Source organism: Fulmarus glacialis, unplaced genomic scaffold (genome assembly GCF_000690835.1).
Source record: "Fulmarus glacialis isolate BGI_N327 unplaced genomic scaffold, ASM69083v1 scaffold13530, whole genome shotgun sequence".
NCBI classification, from domain to species: domain Eukaryota; kingdom Metazoa; phylum Chordata; class Aves; order Procellariiformes; family Procellariidae; genus Fulmarus; species Fulmarus glacialis.
In genome coordinates, this window is record NW_009187192.1 from 27558 (window position 1) to 45791 (window position 18234).

Here is an 18234-nt window from a genome sequence, read left to right on the forward strand (position 1 = left end):
CTTCAATGGGCTCATTTTCTCAGCTCCACGCAGCAGCTCCTGGTCTCAAAGCTGTTACCCTAGCACTAGAAGGCTGACAATGGCTAGCCTTTCTGCAGTGGTTTTGAAGTCTTCTTAAGGACCCTGTTAGAAATTACTATCAGAAAAACCAGCAGGAGTAAAAACAGTCCCGTGAGGTGTTATATAGAAACACCCTGCAGAAAAGCAGTTCCGACAACCCACATCTCTGCTGCTCAAAGAACGATTATGCAGCAGAAGCTCGCTGTTGACAGCTGAGGTCAAAAAAGAACCAGAGGGATTAAAACAAGTATCTGTTTGTTGTAGCTCACCAGCTTCCTAACATATGCTTGGGTTTTTTTTGTTGTTTTATCCTTCTGTGATAGGTAATAGTGTTCTGTAACTGTTCTCCCCTGAGCTTCGGAAAGCTCTGAACAACTCATTCTTTCTATCCTGATGGTCCTCTTCACTTGAGAGATTAAAAAGGGACATTAAAAAACACACTGGAAAAGCGAGCTTGCTCCCTTGAGGAATGGGGAACTTAAAACCATGCTACCGACACCTCTTCTGACTAAATCATGGATGTTTACCCATTTTTTGGCAATACTAACCCTCCACCAGCTTTGCGTTACCTGTTACTGCCATAGTATTTCCAGTCCTTCTAAAATAAGTGGCAGTTTTTTGTCAACACACTGCACAGCGATATTAGAATTGTTAGATAATATGTGGACCTCTCCCATAAATAAGGCAAAAACAGAAAATAAAAAATAAATGCATATGGCTAAACTTGAAGGACAGTCTCTTCTCAGTTAGAAGTGAGGCATTCTCTGTTACTCAAACACATGACTTAACTGATGGTGAGTGTTAGTGTGATCCACATCCTGGTTTAAGCTACCAAAAGCCAAGTCCTAAATGCCTTTCTGTGAAAAGAAAGGCCTGTTCATACAGATCTGAACATCCAACAGATTGTGCTAGCCACCCACAACTTAATCTCTAGTGATTTCTAGGCAAGTGAAAAACAAAGAGGGGGAATAGACCAAATTAGTTTGGAGAAGTTACCAAGAAAACGCAGACAGACAACAGACAGAGGCTGTTGTAAATGCTCACCAGATTTGATCAACACGTTCAATGTCCCTGCAAGGAGGGGAGAAAGAGCTCAGAGGGGAACGAGCAAAAGAAGCAAATAGTGGCAATGAAGGAAGCTGGGTATTTTTATCCTGCTCAAGGCCTTACAGCGTATGGGTTTCAACTCATTTTCCACTCAGGTAAGATGTTGAGCAGACTGCACTGATCACTGAGTTTTTTGAAAATGTACACTACGGAAATACTTGGTTTTCTTGTTGGTTGCCATTCCTTACTGGTCTCTACCATAAATGACCAGAGCTTATGGGGACAGCCTGGTCAACCCAGGTTAGACATTTGAAAGCTGAAGAAACAAAGACACTAAAGGGAAATTTGCAACCAAACTTGAAACCCTGAGTCAAAACAGACTCCTCATGGTGCTGGGGGTGTCCAGTGTGCATCCATGTGCTAGGCGTTCTCCAGAGCCCAGGCCTAGGAAACTGAAATGCAGATGCCAAATGTCAGTCAGCCTAGGGAGACAGGGTGGCAGTGCTGAATGGGTACAATTCACAACAGATACCACTGTATCTGTGAAGGGAAACACCATTTTTAACTCTTATAAAACCCTTCAGATGTGTACAACTGCATGCTTAGTAATTATATTTTTCATCCGAAGCCTTAAGACATACAAATTTGCACAAACACAGTGGACATGAAAAAAAATCAAAGCCATTCAACTTCTATTCATTCTTCCCTGGGTTTGTTTATCTTCACAAAACGACTAAATGGAGCAAAATACAAAATGGACACAAACCAAGACAGATGTTTATAATTCTCTACAACTTCAAAAAGCAATGAAGCATCAAAATGTGATAACTGCCATTTTTGTAAATGATGGTTCTTGTAATCGTTTTCTCATGTCCAGAAATCAGAAATAGGGATTTATTTGAAATAGAAATCTGAGATTCTCTGTCTTTAACTGGAGTATGATCTAATCAAAAGGCCTCTGCCACCTGTTCTTCATTAAGCCCCTGCTGCCTGCATTATCTGTTGTAGCCTCTGCTGGCAATATGCTTGGCAAAGAAAATCCAGAAAACTTATTTCACATAGGTGTCCTTTTCAGATTCTCTTAGAAGAGCAATTTAATGAAAAGGGAAGAATGGTTAGAGAAGGAAAGGAGCAGGTTTACAACCAATAATGGGAAGAAGATGGTATTCATATAGTTGCAGTATTGAATGCAAAGATGACAAACCAGTATATTTTATTATTTACACCCTCTTAAAAAGCTAAACAGCCAGCTGCCTCCAAATGCAGTTTGAGGAAAAAAGGCGGGATCTGTTTAGGCTGGGGTGGAGCAGATACCAAATCTGGCTTTTTAAATATGTACTCTGCATGAACTGGAACTGAACAGAACTGTTCTGTTCTTCCAGAGCTCTCTGTTCCTTCAGGAGCGTGCAGAGTCCTACTCTAAAACACTTAGTCTGACATCCATCCTTGAGACAGGAACTATGTGTCAGAAGAAAACCCTCTCCTGGTTTAATAGGAGGGGAACAATTCAAGCCGTGACCATGCCTCCCTCCCTTCTCTCCTCTGTCAATGCACAGGTTACCTGCAGTGGTGCTTCCTACTGGCAAGCCAGAACGTACTGTCACAGCCATAGCAGTGTGCAGCGAGGTGGTCTGGAAGCCATCGTGTCACCTGGGAGAAATAAAAGCCAAATTTATCAAGGAGAGGGCAATTAATTAGAAAGCAACCCATCTCATTTGCGCTCACAAATTCAAAGCAAAGCACCATGACGGAAGTGTTTGTTCTATTTTAAGAGCACAAATTCAGTGTTTGCAACAATTGAAGACGGACGACAGAAACCTTCCCTTTGAGAACAGATACCCTAAATTCCCCTCAAACAAAAATTAAGTCATAAAGTCCAATTCCCTGTTTTTTTTTTCCTGTGCTTTAGAAGAATCCAGGCCAAGAATATTCACCAAGCATGTGTATAATGTTTGCAACAATTGAAGACGGATGACAGAAACCTTCCCTTTGAGAACAGATACCCTAAATTCCCCTCAGACAAACAAAAATTAAGTCATAAAGTCCAATTCCCTGTTTTTTTTTTCCTGTGCTTTAGAAGAATCCAGGCCAAGAATATTCACCAAGCATGTGTATACCTAAGGCTCCCTTAGCTAACCATCCCTTCCACCGTTTCTCAAAGAGTTCATACACAGAAGCAGAGGGCTCATAGGCACAGGTACTGATATTTAAAGTACGAGAGACAAGTGAAATGCAAGGAAGATAGTTCACAAGAAGTGGCACATGACCAAAGGCTGTAGGATAATTTGAATTATGAATATCCCATCCTACCGGAAGAATGAGTGATTTACAGGGATTTAGTCTGTACCTCTGTGTCCTGTTTATCCACCTGTTCCCAGCTGGCTTCAGAGAAAATCTCTGTGCTGCAGCGAGACAAGCAGTTCTGATCCAGATTGCTTTCCGAGTCGGGTATAGAAGTCTGTTGGCAAACAAACACAGCTGAACAGAACCTTCCCATATTCCTATTTCCATACAAATAAAACCAGACAATCGTGGGGAGGAGTGAAAAGGGTACCTCCTGCTAAGAAAGAGCAGGCTATGTCTGCACTGGAAGGGCGAATGTCATAACCAGTCACCTACCTACAGTGCACACGTGGCAGCGAAGGCAAGAGTACCTTTTTGAATGGGACTATAAATGCCACACGTTGAAGTGGTTTGTGCAGTGGTGAACTGCGAAAAAAAAAAAACCCAAGCAAAAAAAGCCCAAGACGTCAGTTTTTGAACCTCTGATGACAGGATGATGTGAGGTAGGATGGATTTAAAATCTGTTTTCTGCTGTGTTAGCACAAAGTTCTGGCAACACTTTGGGTGATTAACCAAAAAAGCTGCTATCTGTGGCTCCAATTTCATGGTTTCCTTTCCAAGGTTGTTTCACTTTCAAAACTAATACCAGTAATACAAATATCCTTTTATCGGCAAAAATTCTGGAAAATACAAGCCAAATCACACATGGGAAACTCAGAATTTGAGCCATATATATTCCATATACAGGTTTTTGGGGAATAACGCTTCCTTAATATAGTCTAGCCAGGTAGAGTTGTATTTTAACTGACTTAAAACTCAGCCAGCCCTTAAAAAAACGTTAAAAATAGAAAGAAATCTTGAGTTAATGTCTTTGTGTGCCTGAGGAATGGGCACCTCTGGAGCTCCAGAAGAAAACCTGTTACTCCCAAGCTGAGGCACAAACAGAAGGTAGAGATCAGATTCTTAAAAATGGTGAATTTTCTAGAGGTCGGCGTGCTCTCACATCCAGCCCTACGCTGCAGTTTGTGAAGGCCCTTAAAAAATGGGAGTATAATAAATTAAGCCAAAGCACCAATTTTCTCCAAGGAATCCAAGTTTTTGCCAGTGACAGAAGCCACACCCAACTGAAATGACACTGAGCTGAAATGGATGCCAAAAGGAGCATTTAGTGCTGTTATCTCCAATGTGAATAGCCAAGAAGCTCCAAGTATTTTTCACAACAAATGTACCTGGGACTATCCAGCACCTCTGCCACTTCTAAACAATATTAAATTAAATAAACAAAAGTTAGAAACCTCTTGTAAATGTTTTTTGGGTTTTTTTTCCAATTTTGCAGGCATGTAAAACACATTACAACGTGCACGTAGGAAAAGGAAATTTTTGATGGGTGCTATGTCAACCTCAGGAACTGCAGGCCAATGCTCTGCCCGGTGTTCAAACCCACAGGAAGATACAAACTCTGTTTCAGGGATTCTGCGTCTCCTGACCTTCCCCTTCATGCCCCTTTCCTCCTCCCCTGCCTACCTGCTTCCCCAAGTAGCTCTCCCCTCTTCATTTCTTTGATTTAACCAGTAACACTGGGCCTTTGAAAAACCAAGTTTTGCAGCAATCTGCAGAACTGCTCCGTGCTCGAAGGCCTCTACAGAACAGGACTCCTGCTTGTTCTCTGAATCAGTGTCACATTCAAGCAACAGTGTAAGGCCAATGACTGTACTTCTTTTGACTTTTTATTACTATTTATTAGTCAAAAGAGGAGGAGAAGTTAGGTCAAAAAAAAAAAATAGGGGAGAAGCAACTTGAAAATCCACCCAAGACAGAGAGACATAGAGACAACTTGCCAGCTATTGAGATCCTGAACTTGGAATTACGCCTATTTAATTTCTGATTTTAAAATTTCTTTTGCACCCACAACTACATAGATCATTTAATTGCTACAGAAATTAGCATACTATATTTGAATCATGCCTCAAACTTAAGTCTCTACTTTTACAACTTTAAACACTTCCAAGTAAAAGCACAAAGTTTAAAAGCGCCACTTAAAATTCTTAATTTGTTGAGAAAAAACCCTCACTGACATAAGGCTGTCGCAAAAGTTCTTAATTTATTCCAGCTAATGAGCCTGGAGCAGGCCAGCCATCTGAAAAAGGCATTGAACTTCATGGTTTTGAGCTAACAGAGCAGCCACTGCTGCATCTTTCGTACCCCAAGCATGCAAAGCACCAAGAGATCAGTCCTACGCTCCTGTCCCAATAAATGACACATTCACATAGAAAAATATCTTTGCCCGGATATCAAAACAGTAAAACAAATGCTTTTTTTTTTTTAAATAAGGCCAATGAGGGTGTTTAAGTATGTCCAGGTATGTGCAAGTATGCTGTGAAACACCCATCTTGAAATAAACCTTTGCTACATTTATGGTCAAACTGAAATACAGTGAAAATATTAGTCATCATTAATTGCCATTTGCCATGTTCTCAGTCAGTTGTTTGCCCTCTTCAGAATGACCTTGAGAGTTTTATAAAAGCCTGTATGGCCAAAAAATAACTACCCGACCAATAAACCAAGAGCTGACAATATGGTGAGATCCAGAACATGACTAACCAGCCCACTGTCTCCAGCAGTGGCCCAATTACCATTTCACTTACCACTTCGTCTCCATAATCACCATTGAGACGTAAGGAGCTATTCAGGAACTGGCTCTCCAACCGGCTCTTCAACTCTTGCACTTGCTTCTTCAAGGTCTCCACTTCTTGCTGATGGCCAGTTTCTATCTGGCGCAGGCGCTGCTGGATAACATCAGTGTAGACAGGCATCCCATCATCGTCCAGGTGACTTCTGGCAGGTTGGTCTGGGCTGCTGGCTGCCTGCTGCTTACCAAGATGACTAAACATCCATTTTTGGTGCAAGTTCCTCAAGTGAAACTGTGCAGAACTACAGCTAGCTGTGGAGACCTGCCGACTCAGAGAGGCTTTGATCCGACCGTCCTCTCCATTCACACAGTGTCCGTTTGTCACATGGTATTTCTGGGTGATACTAAACCCCGCCGGCTTCTCTGTCATCTTGTTCTCAGGCTCCAGCTCTCCATTACACACAATCTCATCTTTACATTCAGCTAAAGGCAAGGCACAAGGGGAAGGCATCGGGATGTGTGTGTTGCTGCTACCAGAAGTCCTATGTACTTTTGTTCCCAGTTTCTGAAGTTCTAACATGCTCTCCCCCTCTGGCCTATTTTCAGTAATTCGAGAAAGTTCATCAGCACTGTTGTCAATCAGGTGAGGTCTATGGCAAGGACCCTTAGGAATGAGCTCCTGCTTTGCTTCATTCTCTGTTAAGGTTTCCGTAGAACTTTCAATGTTGGATGTTCTTGCCTCATGCGGGACTGTAAGAGGTAACGGAAGGCTGGCCTGCGCTGTACTGTACAGGCTCTCTGCTTCTCCCTCAAGTTTGCTAACACCTTCTTCCTCCATATTCTTTTGAGTGTCTCTATTTACAAAGCCCTCTAAAGGAACAGTCTGTAGTCCTTTCACCTGAGGTAACTTCTGGATAGCGTTACTGAGATCAGTATGCTCATCCTGTTGTCCTTTAAGCTCAGAAGCACCTTGTGAAACTGCATGTGGATTGCATGCTGGATTGCTCAATACAATACCTTTATCCGCCTCAGCCCTTTCACAGAGGTCACTGACATACCCATGTAGATTTTCAGTTCTCTTCTCCTTGTCCAGGGCAATCTCATCCCCTTTACCTACTGTCTCTAGGCTACCCCTTAAGTGCTCCTCCAGACCAACATCATCTTTAGTGGCCTCTTGCAAAATGTTCTCCATCTGTCCCTCTGCCACACCAGCTGCAACAGAGAGTTCTGCTCCAACCGGAGCCCTGCCTTGTTTACTCAGGCTATCTCCATCAAACGGATCATCCCCAGGGTTACCGAGGCTGCTCAGCTCCAGAGACCGACGGTGCTCTTGCCACTTTTCATTGAGGCTGGGGTCGCTACTGCGTCGATTGGTTGTAGGCACACTGCTGTCACAGGCTGTCGTCAGATTGTCAAATGATCTCGTCTTTGGTAACCTATAAAGGTATAAAGAATCAGAATCCAAAGGCAGGGGATTTTTTTTTTTTTTTTTTAAAATGCTTAGCTACTATGGTTTAACAACTCCCCCCACAATTAGGACAGTAACAATCTGCTAACTAATGGACTTCTGTGAAGTATTATCTAGGAGCACATTTTGACCATCTGTAGTGCAGAGCTGCTTCAGTACTTTCTTTGTTTGCCATCAGGAAAACATGTTCAATCAGACTTCAAACATTCCCAGAATAATCCCTTTACCACAAAGCACAAATGCTTACAGTCTGATCACACCTCCTAATTAACATGTGCTCAGAATCATTGTACAAAAAAGCAAAGAAATAGTTATGCAACACAGAAAAAGAACTCAAATTCAAGACAACCAAATGAAAGCTTATATCCCACAAGGATATAAGGAATCCTAGAAGGCAATGCAATACCCAGAGCTTAATTCTATTCGCTAATCTTCTCTCTGTTATGCTATCACCTCTGAAACATAACAGCTTTCAAAACTGAAACAATGACAGGCTGCGTTTGGGTAGGTCAGTCAAACACTCCCACAAATAAGCCTGTGAAAAAGACTTCCCTCCCACCACAAGTATTCTCCTCTTTATATCTCACAATATTCTCCGTTGATCTTACTTTACAGGATGGGATTTCTGGGCTCTAGGCTCACCTGCCCAGAGGCTGATCTTCAGGGCTAGAGCCTGGAACAGGGTACGGGGCACAGGTGTCATCTGCGGGTGTAGAGGGGGAAGAGCACGGCAGGTAAACAGCACTCCAGAGCATTAAATTACGCACATGGCACACTGGATACAGCACCTGAGAGGGGAGAACACACAATGTTCAGAAATGGTAAACTGCTCGCTCCCAGGATGCAGAGAAGTGTTCAGATCTAACTGTGGTAGTTTACTATTCAGATTTGCAGCTGGGAGGCTTTGCTAGATCTCTAGATAACTCCGAAGGCCAGTGAGCAGCTATGGCATTTTTAATCAGCTACACTTGGATATATAATTATCTTTTCTTTCAGAGACAGAGGCTGAGGCATAACAATGCCAGCTTTCAGGTTCTCATGAATGAATTCTGTGTGAATTCTGTGTGAATCTACACTTTAATAACGCTTCTGAGCAATTTAAACTGCTGAAGAATTCAGTGGCCCATTGTTAGCGCAGAGATGGGCCTGTACTTTGTATTATACCATGCCATATGAGAGCTGAACTAATAACCTCCTTCTACAGGCTCCAATCCATCAAAGCTAACCCTGTCTTTAATGGAACCACTCATATGTTAAAAATTAAGAACATGCAGAAATACTTTGCTGAAGAGACAGCTTGCTCTTAAAAGGGATTCCTTGATTGTGGAATATGCCTTCTGTTTCAGTTTAAAAACACCTTGGGTCACTCTTAACAATTCCACTCTTTACCTTGTGGAAAAGCAGGCAATGGCAGAGAAACAGTCAGGTTTCCCTGCCACTGAGCAGAGGGAGGGCTGTGGGGTGGCTTGGTTTGGTGGATGCTGCTCTTAAACGCCTATGGTTTTATAACAGATGTGGCTACATCAGAGAGGCACCTTTTAAAGACTGAAGTAAAACCACGGAAGGATGAATACAAGACAGGAAATTACCAAAACTCCCACATACAGACAAATTATCCTAATTAGCTTAGTACAGTAGAGTGCAGTATTTACTGAGAACAGAGAGGCCAAGTCACTGAGACTGCATCTATACTGCAGGACATCGCATGTAAGGGCAGCCCAAGGACAGAACGGCTACCTGTCTGCACAGTCCGCTTTAAGAGCGTTCTCTAAGCTCCTCCTGGGCAAACCTGCTGGTATTTTCAGGGAAAACTCAGATGCATCCATTGCTTTAAAAGACCTCACAAGCCATATTTGTCTGCAACATCTCATGCTTTCAGCTATCACATCCACTCTTACGATGACAATGTCAGGTTGGAAAGTCTTGAAGGGCTCTCTCTGATGTTGCCTGTCACAATGACAAATGGGATCTGCACAGAGTCTGAGCGCAGGCTGCACGTCCGGTGTCCAGGGGAGACAGCCAGCCATAGAGGGCTGATGTGAATATAGAATTAATCTTTTTATAACAAATGTAGGCATAAACTCTTTCCTACTCTAAGGAACAATTAAAAGCCACATCTATCATACGCAAAAACATTGCGTAGTCCTTACAGTTAAGTTTATGGTATCTGACACTTTTATAAACAAAAAGGGTTTACATATTGGTAAGTCTTTCCTGTCCTAATCATGATGACATTCGATGACTGACTGTTCACACGCCCACCATACTGCATCCCTCAATGCCTTGCATGACTTTTCATCAAATACACAAAAAGGTAACGTGAGCCTCTTCCCAGAAGCTTCAGTGAGCTATTAATATGGAAGACCCAAACTGAAAACATGAAAGTATTAAGAAAAACAAAGATATACTAAATAAATCTAAACAGAAAAAGTAATTCAGATTAAGATGAATATAGACACAGTTCTAGGTTTGTATGCAATTTTATGACACTTGTCTGACTTAGCTTAGTTCTCTAAAGGTCTATTTGTCAAACACTGAAATGTTTTCTGTTACAAAAAATAAAGCAAAATATTTAGTTACAGAAAATGCATTTCCAGCATAGAGAAATTTCTGAGGTTGCATTTGACATTCTTCAAATATCAGCAAACTTAATGCAAAGACTTGAAATGTCAGACTGAACAGAGTGTTCAAAGGTAAACATCGATGCGGAGAGCTGAACACACTTTTCTGGAAATGCCTCTCTCTACACTGTATTCATGATGACAGCTAAGCCATTACGATGTCCCACTGCTACAAGCTTGGGTATTTTCTTAAGGTACGCACTTTTGAGAACATTGTACCTGGGAGCCCCTAAAGGGACTCTCCCACACGGTGGGGAATGAAGTATACATACAGATTCTGACTGGGAGGAGTAGAGCAGGTTTCTGAAGGCTTTGTTTGCTGCCCGCAGCAAAGACCAGACAGAACAGGTCCGTTCCTGAGTGTGTTTTTCTCCTCTCTCTTTCGCATTGTTGCACAGGAATGTACCAAAGAGGCAAGAGTAGGTGTGCTGCACCAATTTGACCTGCACAGATCAATAGAAATATTGTCATATGGCAGAAGATACCAGCTTACTGTGAGAACAAACATTCAGGCTTAAGAAGCAACAAATCTTCCCTTCACAGGGCAATACACCCCCTTCCTAAAGACTGATATACAAACACACCTAGCATTTTTTGCATACCTCCTTATAAACTAATTGCAAAACTCAAGCATAGCGGAATCTTTTAAAATCGTAACTACAAAAATTCAGGAAAAAATGTAAAATAGAAAGACAAAATATTTGTTCATAATCAAGTATAAGTCTTGCTGATTCAAACTCATAGGTCTGTACGACAGGCAAAGAAGAGAATCATGATACCTGTTACAAAACATTAATGCAGCACAGAAAGGCAAAAAATGGTGGGGAAAAGCGTTAATTTCTGTACACTGGTATAAATGCACACAGCACACACATCCTGATCATTATTCACTCCATGCTGTGATCCCAATCTGACAAAATAGCTTAATATGAATTTAACTTTAAGCCTATAAATGACTTCCATGGCATTATTCAGACGTTTAAACGAAGACAAGTACTTCAATACTCTAATAAATTAAGGGGTTTACTCTAAAAAGGCCAGAATACTAAGGGTATGTTCACACACAGCTCCTGTAGGTTAGCAGTGTGCTGTGAAGCCAGTTATAACCTTATGTATCTCATTTCACAACTGAGCTAAGCTAGAACTGTACATATACTCGGTTACACGGCTGAGCTAGCAAGTGGTAATTCAAGTCAACCACAATCACAGGAACATGCTTTAAATCTCTTAGTGGATCAGACACTTCATAAAAACTTTCATTCTTCAGATTACTAGTCCTGCAGTTAGTAACAGCCACTTTCCCAGAGACCTGCTTTCTGGCCTTGAGAATTTATTTTGACCATCCTAGGCAAATTTCTAATAGAAGAGCTGTCCACTTCAAAATGAAATAAACACAGCTCGTACACCCTACACATTTTCAGCAGAAAAACTGAATGGAAAGGTAAGGGGGAGGTTGTTTTTAGAGGAGGAGCCTTCAGCTCAAAACAAGGTCAGAGTGGGGGCAGTTTTATTGCCAGTAACTATGACTTTTTTCATGCTGTTTGGATGTATTATACCAGAGTTATTTCAGCACCTCTTGGGTGAGACTATTACATTTGTATCATTTATTTCTTTCTTTAAAGTTTAAAAGAAGTCCTTAAGGGTCCTGCTTCAGTTTTAAGAGTGAACAGACCTCAGGTCCCATGAAGTATACAAGTACTTTTGTCTACTATATCTGGCCAGTTTTCCCGTTTCCTTTATCAGGCTGCAGCATATCACAGATAGATGGGAAAATCAGAAACCCCTCGGGGCTCTACAGTATGTTAGTACTGGGTACTGGTTTAGAAGCAGTCTATAAAACAGCAATCTCTCAAGCCACAACTCACAAGGAATGCTTCGTTAAACTCGAAAGAGCAAGGGAACTGCCTCTGGAGCTGATGGACGCAGTCCAGCCACTGTAAAAACACTGGGCAGCGCTCATTTAGGTCATCCGAATTCTCACCATGGCCACAGCGATCTGCAAACTTGTGGCCAAAATCCAGCCACTCCGTCTCCACTAGAACCTGGAAACCCTGCAGAAATGAAAGTACAAATGAAAAGGTCCTATTTTTCTTTGGTTCAATTTTCTAAGACAGTCTCAGACTCGTGGGAATCACCTTATTATCGTGTCCTCACTCACTCCCATTTCCCTTCAGCATTGGCCTCATTACTTATCTTTACTGCTTTACCTAATGCCTCTGTGTTCTGAAATGCTGCACAACATTAAATTGTGAAATTAGGACAGATATGAATTCCCAAGTCTACATGAACAGGAAAGGGAATAAGGCAGGTTAAGTCCTCAGTGACTGGCACAGAAGATCCTGATATGAGACCTATCTTGGCCAGGCAGGGGCAAGTAGGAAATTCACCTTGATCAAAACCCTCTGGATCACGGTAACCAACATTTGGACAGGAGAGAAAATTTTAAAGCTCTCCCTTAAAAAGGATGGGCAGATCTGTCTGTCATAAAAGAAAACAATTCATCCACAAAAGGACATCCGTGCTCAGAGAGAGTGCTTGCCTGTGTGTATACCAAATGTAGCGCAGTCACAAGGTTGATTAAAGGTCGAGTTGCACGATTTCTTATGCAAATGAAAAGGGCAAAGAACATTTCAAAACAGTGCCTCGCTGAGCACCTGAATGCGACACCTCGTCTTACAGGACCTAAAACCCATCACAGGTTAGAAAGATTTTGATTCTTAGTGGAAAGAAAAACTGTAGAGCATGCTTATTAAGCCAATGGCTGTAATTAGAGCAAAAATAATAGCTGATAGCTGAAAAGCTTGAAATGTGACAATGCTGAAGACTCATTTTCCTAAACATTTCTGATCCTTGTATAGACAGCTACAGTTTATGATTTCCTCTGATGTGGTGGTGACAAGAAGGAACGCAAAGAGTGTGTACAGAAGAACTCGGTACTTTGAACAGGAATGACAGCATTCTTAGGAAGGACCAGGAGGAGGTTCTGTGCCAAGAACAGAGCAGTATGTTTTGACCTGATGGATGCCGACTTCTACAACCCATGTGAAAAAGGATCTGAGAAGTTTTCACAATTTCATCCAAAAGGCATTGCTACAGTTTAAACTTCTGGTCCTCATATGTCCGAGGCTTTAAGCAGCAGTTTTTAGCACAGTGTTCAGACATATGCTTCTGTTCTAGACAACAAAGGCACCTTGCATGTGGGCTGGCAGATGGAATCCAGCCATTACATATCACACAATGCTGAAAAGTGATGGGGGGGGGAAATTCAGGCTGAAAAACCAAGAGAAATATAACTAAGTAACAGAGGACAATGAAACTGTGAAACTGTAAAAACTTGCAGTAGAGAAATCTAGAAAAGAGAAAGGCTTTGTATCAATAGTTCACTGAGAAACTGCAATGGTATAAGGGAAACTGCAATATGTAGCACTTTGTACTACATATTCCCAAGCTAAATATGGGGAAGCAAAGGACCATGACTGGGCAGTTACAGCAAAGGGGAAAAATATAATCTGCTCTTGAATTACAGACTATATTTACACCTATATGTAACTGTATCTACAGACTACCGTTGGTAAACTGCTAGCTTTAGTGCTTTTCCTAGCGGAAAAAACTGAAATCATTTATATACAGACTTCCTCAAAAAGGATCCAAACTCGGTAACTACCTCATGCACTAACAGATGTTTACAAACCTCTGTGGTCCTGTAATACGGATCAAGCAGCAGTTTGGCCAGCGCCACTATCTGGGGGGTTCGGTCCCAGCCGTCTGAGCAGTGCACCAAGACTGGTCGCTGGTCTCGGTCCACGGCATGAACTACGAGTAGTGCAGATTTCAGAAGCACAGATAAGTGCTGCAGCCATTTGGTACTTTCCAGAGCTGATAACCAACTAGAGGAAAACAAGGGAAGACAGTTTTTGCTCTCTTAAAATGCTTTCAGGTTTGGATCTTTGAATTTATCAAGTCAAAGCTCCTATTTTAATAAGCTGTAAATGTCATTCTGGAATATTTTTCATTTACGTCTCATTAACACTTTCCCAGATTTGTAAGAAACAAAGCCATGCAGGACACCTGAGGAACAACCGGTCTCTGGTATGTGCTTTGCTGCGTAAGACTTGGAAGAAGCTTAAATAACATTTCCTCAGACAAGAGCATAACACGTCACCAGCAATGGACAATGTAAGCACTACTGGGTAATCGTTACTTTCAGCAGCCTCTGCTGTCTCCCCTCCTCTGAGCTGAGGATTCAGATTACCCAGCAGTGCCAGGATCCCTGGCATACCTTGGGACTCTGCCATATGACAACTCTGTGCTTCAATGAAAGGGTGGAACCTGAGGTGCCTTTGAAACCTCCCGTATCTCAACTATTCCCAGGCATTACAAGGTGTGCTGTAGGTATCTTAAGAATCTCTGCCCTGAGAAGATCTACATATCCAGTTTAGTAAGGGTGGCCATTCTGGATCTACTTTGAACCCATTAAATACTCTTAGCAGCAAATTCGAAACAGGGAGGTGGTAGGGGAAACAGGACTGGTGCAACTACAGCGTCCTAGTGGAGACCCAACCTCAGGAGCTCCTGAGATGATGGGCCATTAGAGGCTAGTTGTCCCATAGCGCTGGAGGCCCATGAAGTATGTCTCCTGAAATGATACTATAAACGCATGAAGTACATAGAACACCACTAGCATTTTCTGAAGGAGAGCCAAGCTGTGAAGATTGAAGAACCAGGAATAGCAGGTAAGCCCAAGTGCTAGCACTTAGAAGCCCACCTGAAAATAGTAACATTCTAGTATCAATACTCAAGGCTACATTATAATCCCAGATCTCATTTTCTAGGTTCACTTCAATGATAATAAACCAATGACGTCCTTCAGCTCAAATTCCGTGGAAATGAAAAAATACAGCTTAGCACTATTACACAGGAAATTCACCAAGGAAAAACACACTGAATTTCAGTCTACTAATCGGCAGCAAAAGAGCACAGTTGCAGAAACATGTAAACAAAGGCAAAAAACACCAAACATCCACTTACTTTCCTGGATCTGGCATTTGTGTGCAGAGCAAACGCAGCGACTGAAAGCTCTTCCGGATAGAATGAATGTTTGCCATCCCCATGAACACTACTTCACAGTTTGGATAATATTCTGTAGGGAAGTATCAAGAAAGAGGGAAGAAGCTAAAAACTACACTAAGTTTAATTTCTAAAAGAAGCTTTTTCATACAAACAAACCACTATTGCTGTGAGCAGATGAAATATTCTGTTTATGAATATTCTGTAAGGAGAAACTAGTACTTGGAGTTCAGTAGATATTCCAGACATTACAACACAGCATAGCAAAACAGGAAAGAGTTAGCAAAGTGTTTGTGTATTTATTTTCAATGTTTCACTTCACATTACAAAAAGCAGGGTACAAACCTATGAGAAGAGTGATATTGCCGTGCTCAAGGTTATAGAATGTTTTTAAAAAAACTGAGAAACATCCTAAGATATTGCAAAGCATAAACAATATTTAACTAATCATTTATGGATGTTCCTAAATTTGGTAAACTAATGCGTATTTTTATACAAGTTATAGATTCCTTTTCCTAACCACTCAAAAAGGCTGAAAGGTTACTTCATTTACCGCTTTATTCTGAGTTTTTCTATTATGAGGAATAAGCACCACACACATGAGAAATACTCAAAGCTCAGGAAAACAGACGATAGACGGAATCACTGAGCCTGCCTTCAGATATTGCTGTGGGATGTAATGATGCAACTCTGCTCTACTGGGGAGGAAGTATCTGCACAGACAGGGTCCACTAGTCAGAGGGAGCACCTAAGAAGATGCAGAAAAGTACTAATTCGATAGTCTTTCCTGGATTTAGCTTTCCTCTGTCCTGATGCTTCTATCTGCACAAAAATGACATGATAGCTAAAATGACTTTTTCTACAACAGAAAAAAATAATCAGGATGCAGAATATGGGATATTGAGTGCTTGCACAGAAAAACGCAGTAGTCTCTTAAAAGAGCATGTTTTGTATCATTTGACTTCTTAACTGTTAACAGCCCAACAAATTCTGACCGAAACCAGAACATCCTGTTAGCGATGGACTGTGTAACTCCAGTCAGAAGCGACTGACAGTATCAATTTAAACATTTTTTTTGTCTTTTTCCTGAATTATGTTATAAACAAAGCATAACATAACTGAAATTTTTATACAGAGAGAGCGAAGCAAACGTGGCAATGCCTGGAGAAAACTTATCAGCAAAAAAGGAAGCACTTAATGCAGGTCAAATTTATTGAAGGTGACAAGCTGTTTGGGAATTTTCTACACGGAATTCAAGAACCAATAGGAAGAAAATTAAACTTCTTGTATACTCTGCTTTTCTGTTTTGAAATTTTACTCTCTGATGATGAATTATTTAGTAGTTTTGAGGTGTTAAATGGAAAATTCATCTTTTCTTACTGGTGGCTACATATCAAAGTGCAGCTATTGCAGCAAAGACCAAAACAAGAATATATGGTTAAAATAGCTTTTGTTATCTTACCTATAGCTTTCCTGTCTGGTATTTTCTTCTAGACTCTCCACCCATGGAATTTTAACAAGCTGCATTCATATCCAATAGTGACCATAAAATAGTATCTTGCTTATAATACCAACAATTTACAAGTGCCAAAGGAAGCAGAAATTGGTAATTGCAAATGTATTCCAAATGCAAGATGAATCAGGATTTCAGCTGCTTTGGGTTATGATATAAATGCTGAAAAATGTTTCAGCTTTAGAAAAATTGCTGAAAAACTGTCTTCTGCACAACCATTCTAGACTATTAGTATCCTTTACAGTTAGTGGATTTTTAAAAGTTTGTTCAGGTTTTTTTTAGACATTAGCACACTGGACACCTTTGTCTCGCTCTGGTTTATATATTTGACTTAGCAGGGGAAAGCTAATCAGCATGTTCCACACAGTTCAGCATTTACTGAACAAACTGTTACCAGCTGGTTTTATGCTCTGAGAAACAGACTTAATTAACAGCTGAACCTGTCCTTTTGAAGGGCTGTGTGATAGCTGCAACAATCCAGAACTTTCACGTAAATGAACAGTACTTGCATCCACTCAGTCTGTTAAATATGCAGTACTGAAGTATATCAGTGCAATTATATTTGAGCAAATCCTTTTGATTAACTTAATAGAAAACTGAGAAGGAACACTGCTTACCTGGGCACTCACAGCCTCCACCTTTGGCTCTGTTGGCCACAGCTGCTGCATAGGATCGTGCGTCTAAGATCAAAAGCTTCTGAGGCTGTATTGCCAAACTCTCTGCTCCTGAAGCATTTGAGATTGAGGAATCTGGGGAAGAGGATATGCAACTGAAGAGCAACTAAAAGGATACTTCTGACATCATTTACAACAATGATTCGCTCAAGTCCCACAATGCATATGCACTGCACATACAGAAATTGGAGAATGCCTGATTAAATACAAAGGATTGAATCTGTTACAGTACATATAAGAGATTAAGCTTTTATATAATGCTCTGCCCTTTACAGAAGAGGAACAGTGACAAACTTACCAAATTCCACATCAGAGAGGTCCCCTCCATTGGAGAAATCTCGGGAACAATTTCCATTCATTAATTTGTTGCTGTTGGACCTCGAATCTGAGGCACAGGCTTTGGCTACAGACTGGACAAGGTGTTCATCATCTGCATTCCTCCAGCCCCACCAACTGACCTCGGGCTGTCCACAGCGGGAAATAACTGCTCCATTGCTCTGGTGCCTGGTGGAAAAAAAAAATCAAAACAATAAAAAGAACAGTGGTGAATAACTTGAAGAATCAGGGTGAAAAACACAGAGGGCATGAAAAATTAAATGGCACTCCAGTAGTTCAATTCCCATCAGGGACCTCTCTATCAGCAGTTATCCTCAACCTGCGATTCAGTGACAACGTATTCTAAGTGCTTCCCTTCAAAATGCGGACTGTGACCACACAGTCACTGAAAGGCAAAAGTCAAAGCCGAGGTCAGTAAGAGAAAATAAAGCATTTTCTTGCTCAATATTGTTGCCTGTTGACCAGTGAAAGCCGGGGAACATTTTGGAACAGCACATGAGGCATTAAAGAGGTATTCAACACCTGCTGGATAGTCA

The 18234-nt window shown here is 41.3% G+C and overlaps 1 protein-coding gene across 1 annotated transcript in view; it reads right to left on the bottom strand.

The window, feature by feature from the left end:
• The window catches only part of MTMR3 (myotubularin related protein 3), a gene marked incomplete at its 5' end in the record, with an annotated part of 19372 nt that extends 1506 nt beyond the window's left edge, over positions 1–17866 (bottom strand). The window contains 11 exons of the mRNA XM_009574305.1: positions 1105–1131; positions 2669–2757; positions 3455–3565; positions 6036–7455; positions 8130–8275; positions 10381–10551; positions 11974–12159; positions 13800–13995; positions 15137–15248; positions 17306–17437; positions 17661–17866. Of these exons, the coding sequence (XP_009572600.1) occupies positions 1105–1131; positions 2669–2757; positions 3455–3565; positions 6036–7455; positions 8130–8275; positions 10381–10551; positions 11974–12159; positions 13800–13995; positions 15137–15248; positions 17306–17437; positions 17661–17866 (2796 nt within the window). The remainder of the gene's footprint in view (positions 1–1104; positions 1132–2668; positions 2758–3454; positions 3566–6035; positions 7456–8129; positions 8276–10380; positions 10552–11973; positions 12160–13799; positions 13996–15136; positions 15249–17305; positions 17438–17660) is intronic.
• Between the last annotated feature and the right edge of the window lie 368 nt (positions 17867–18234).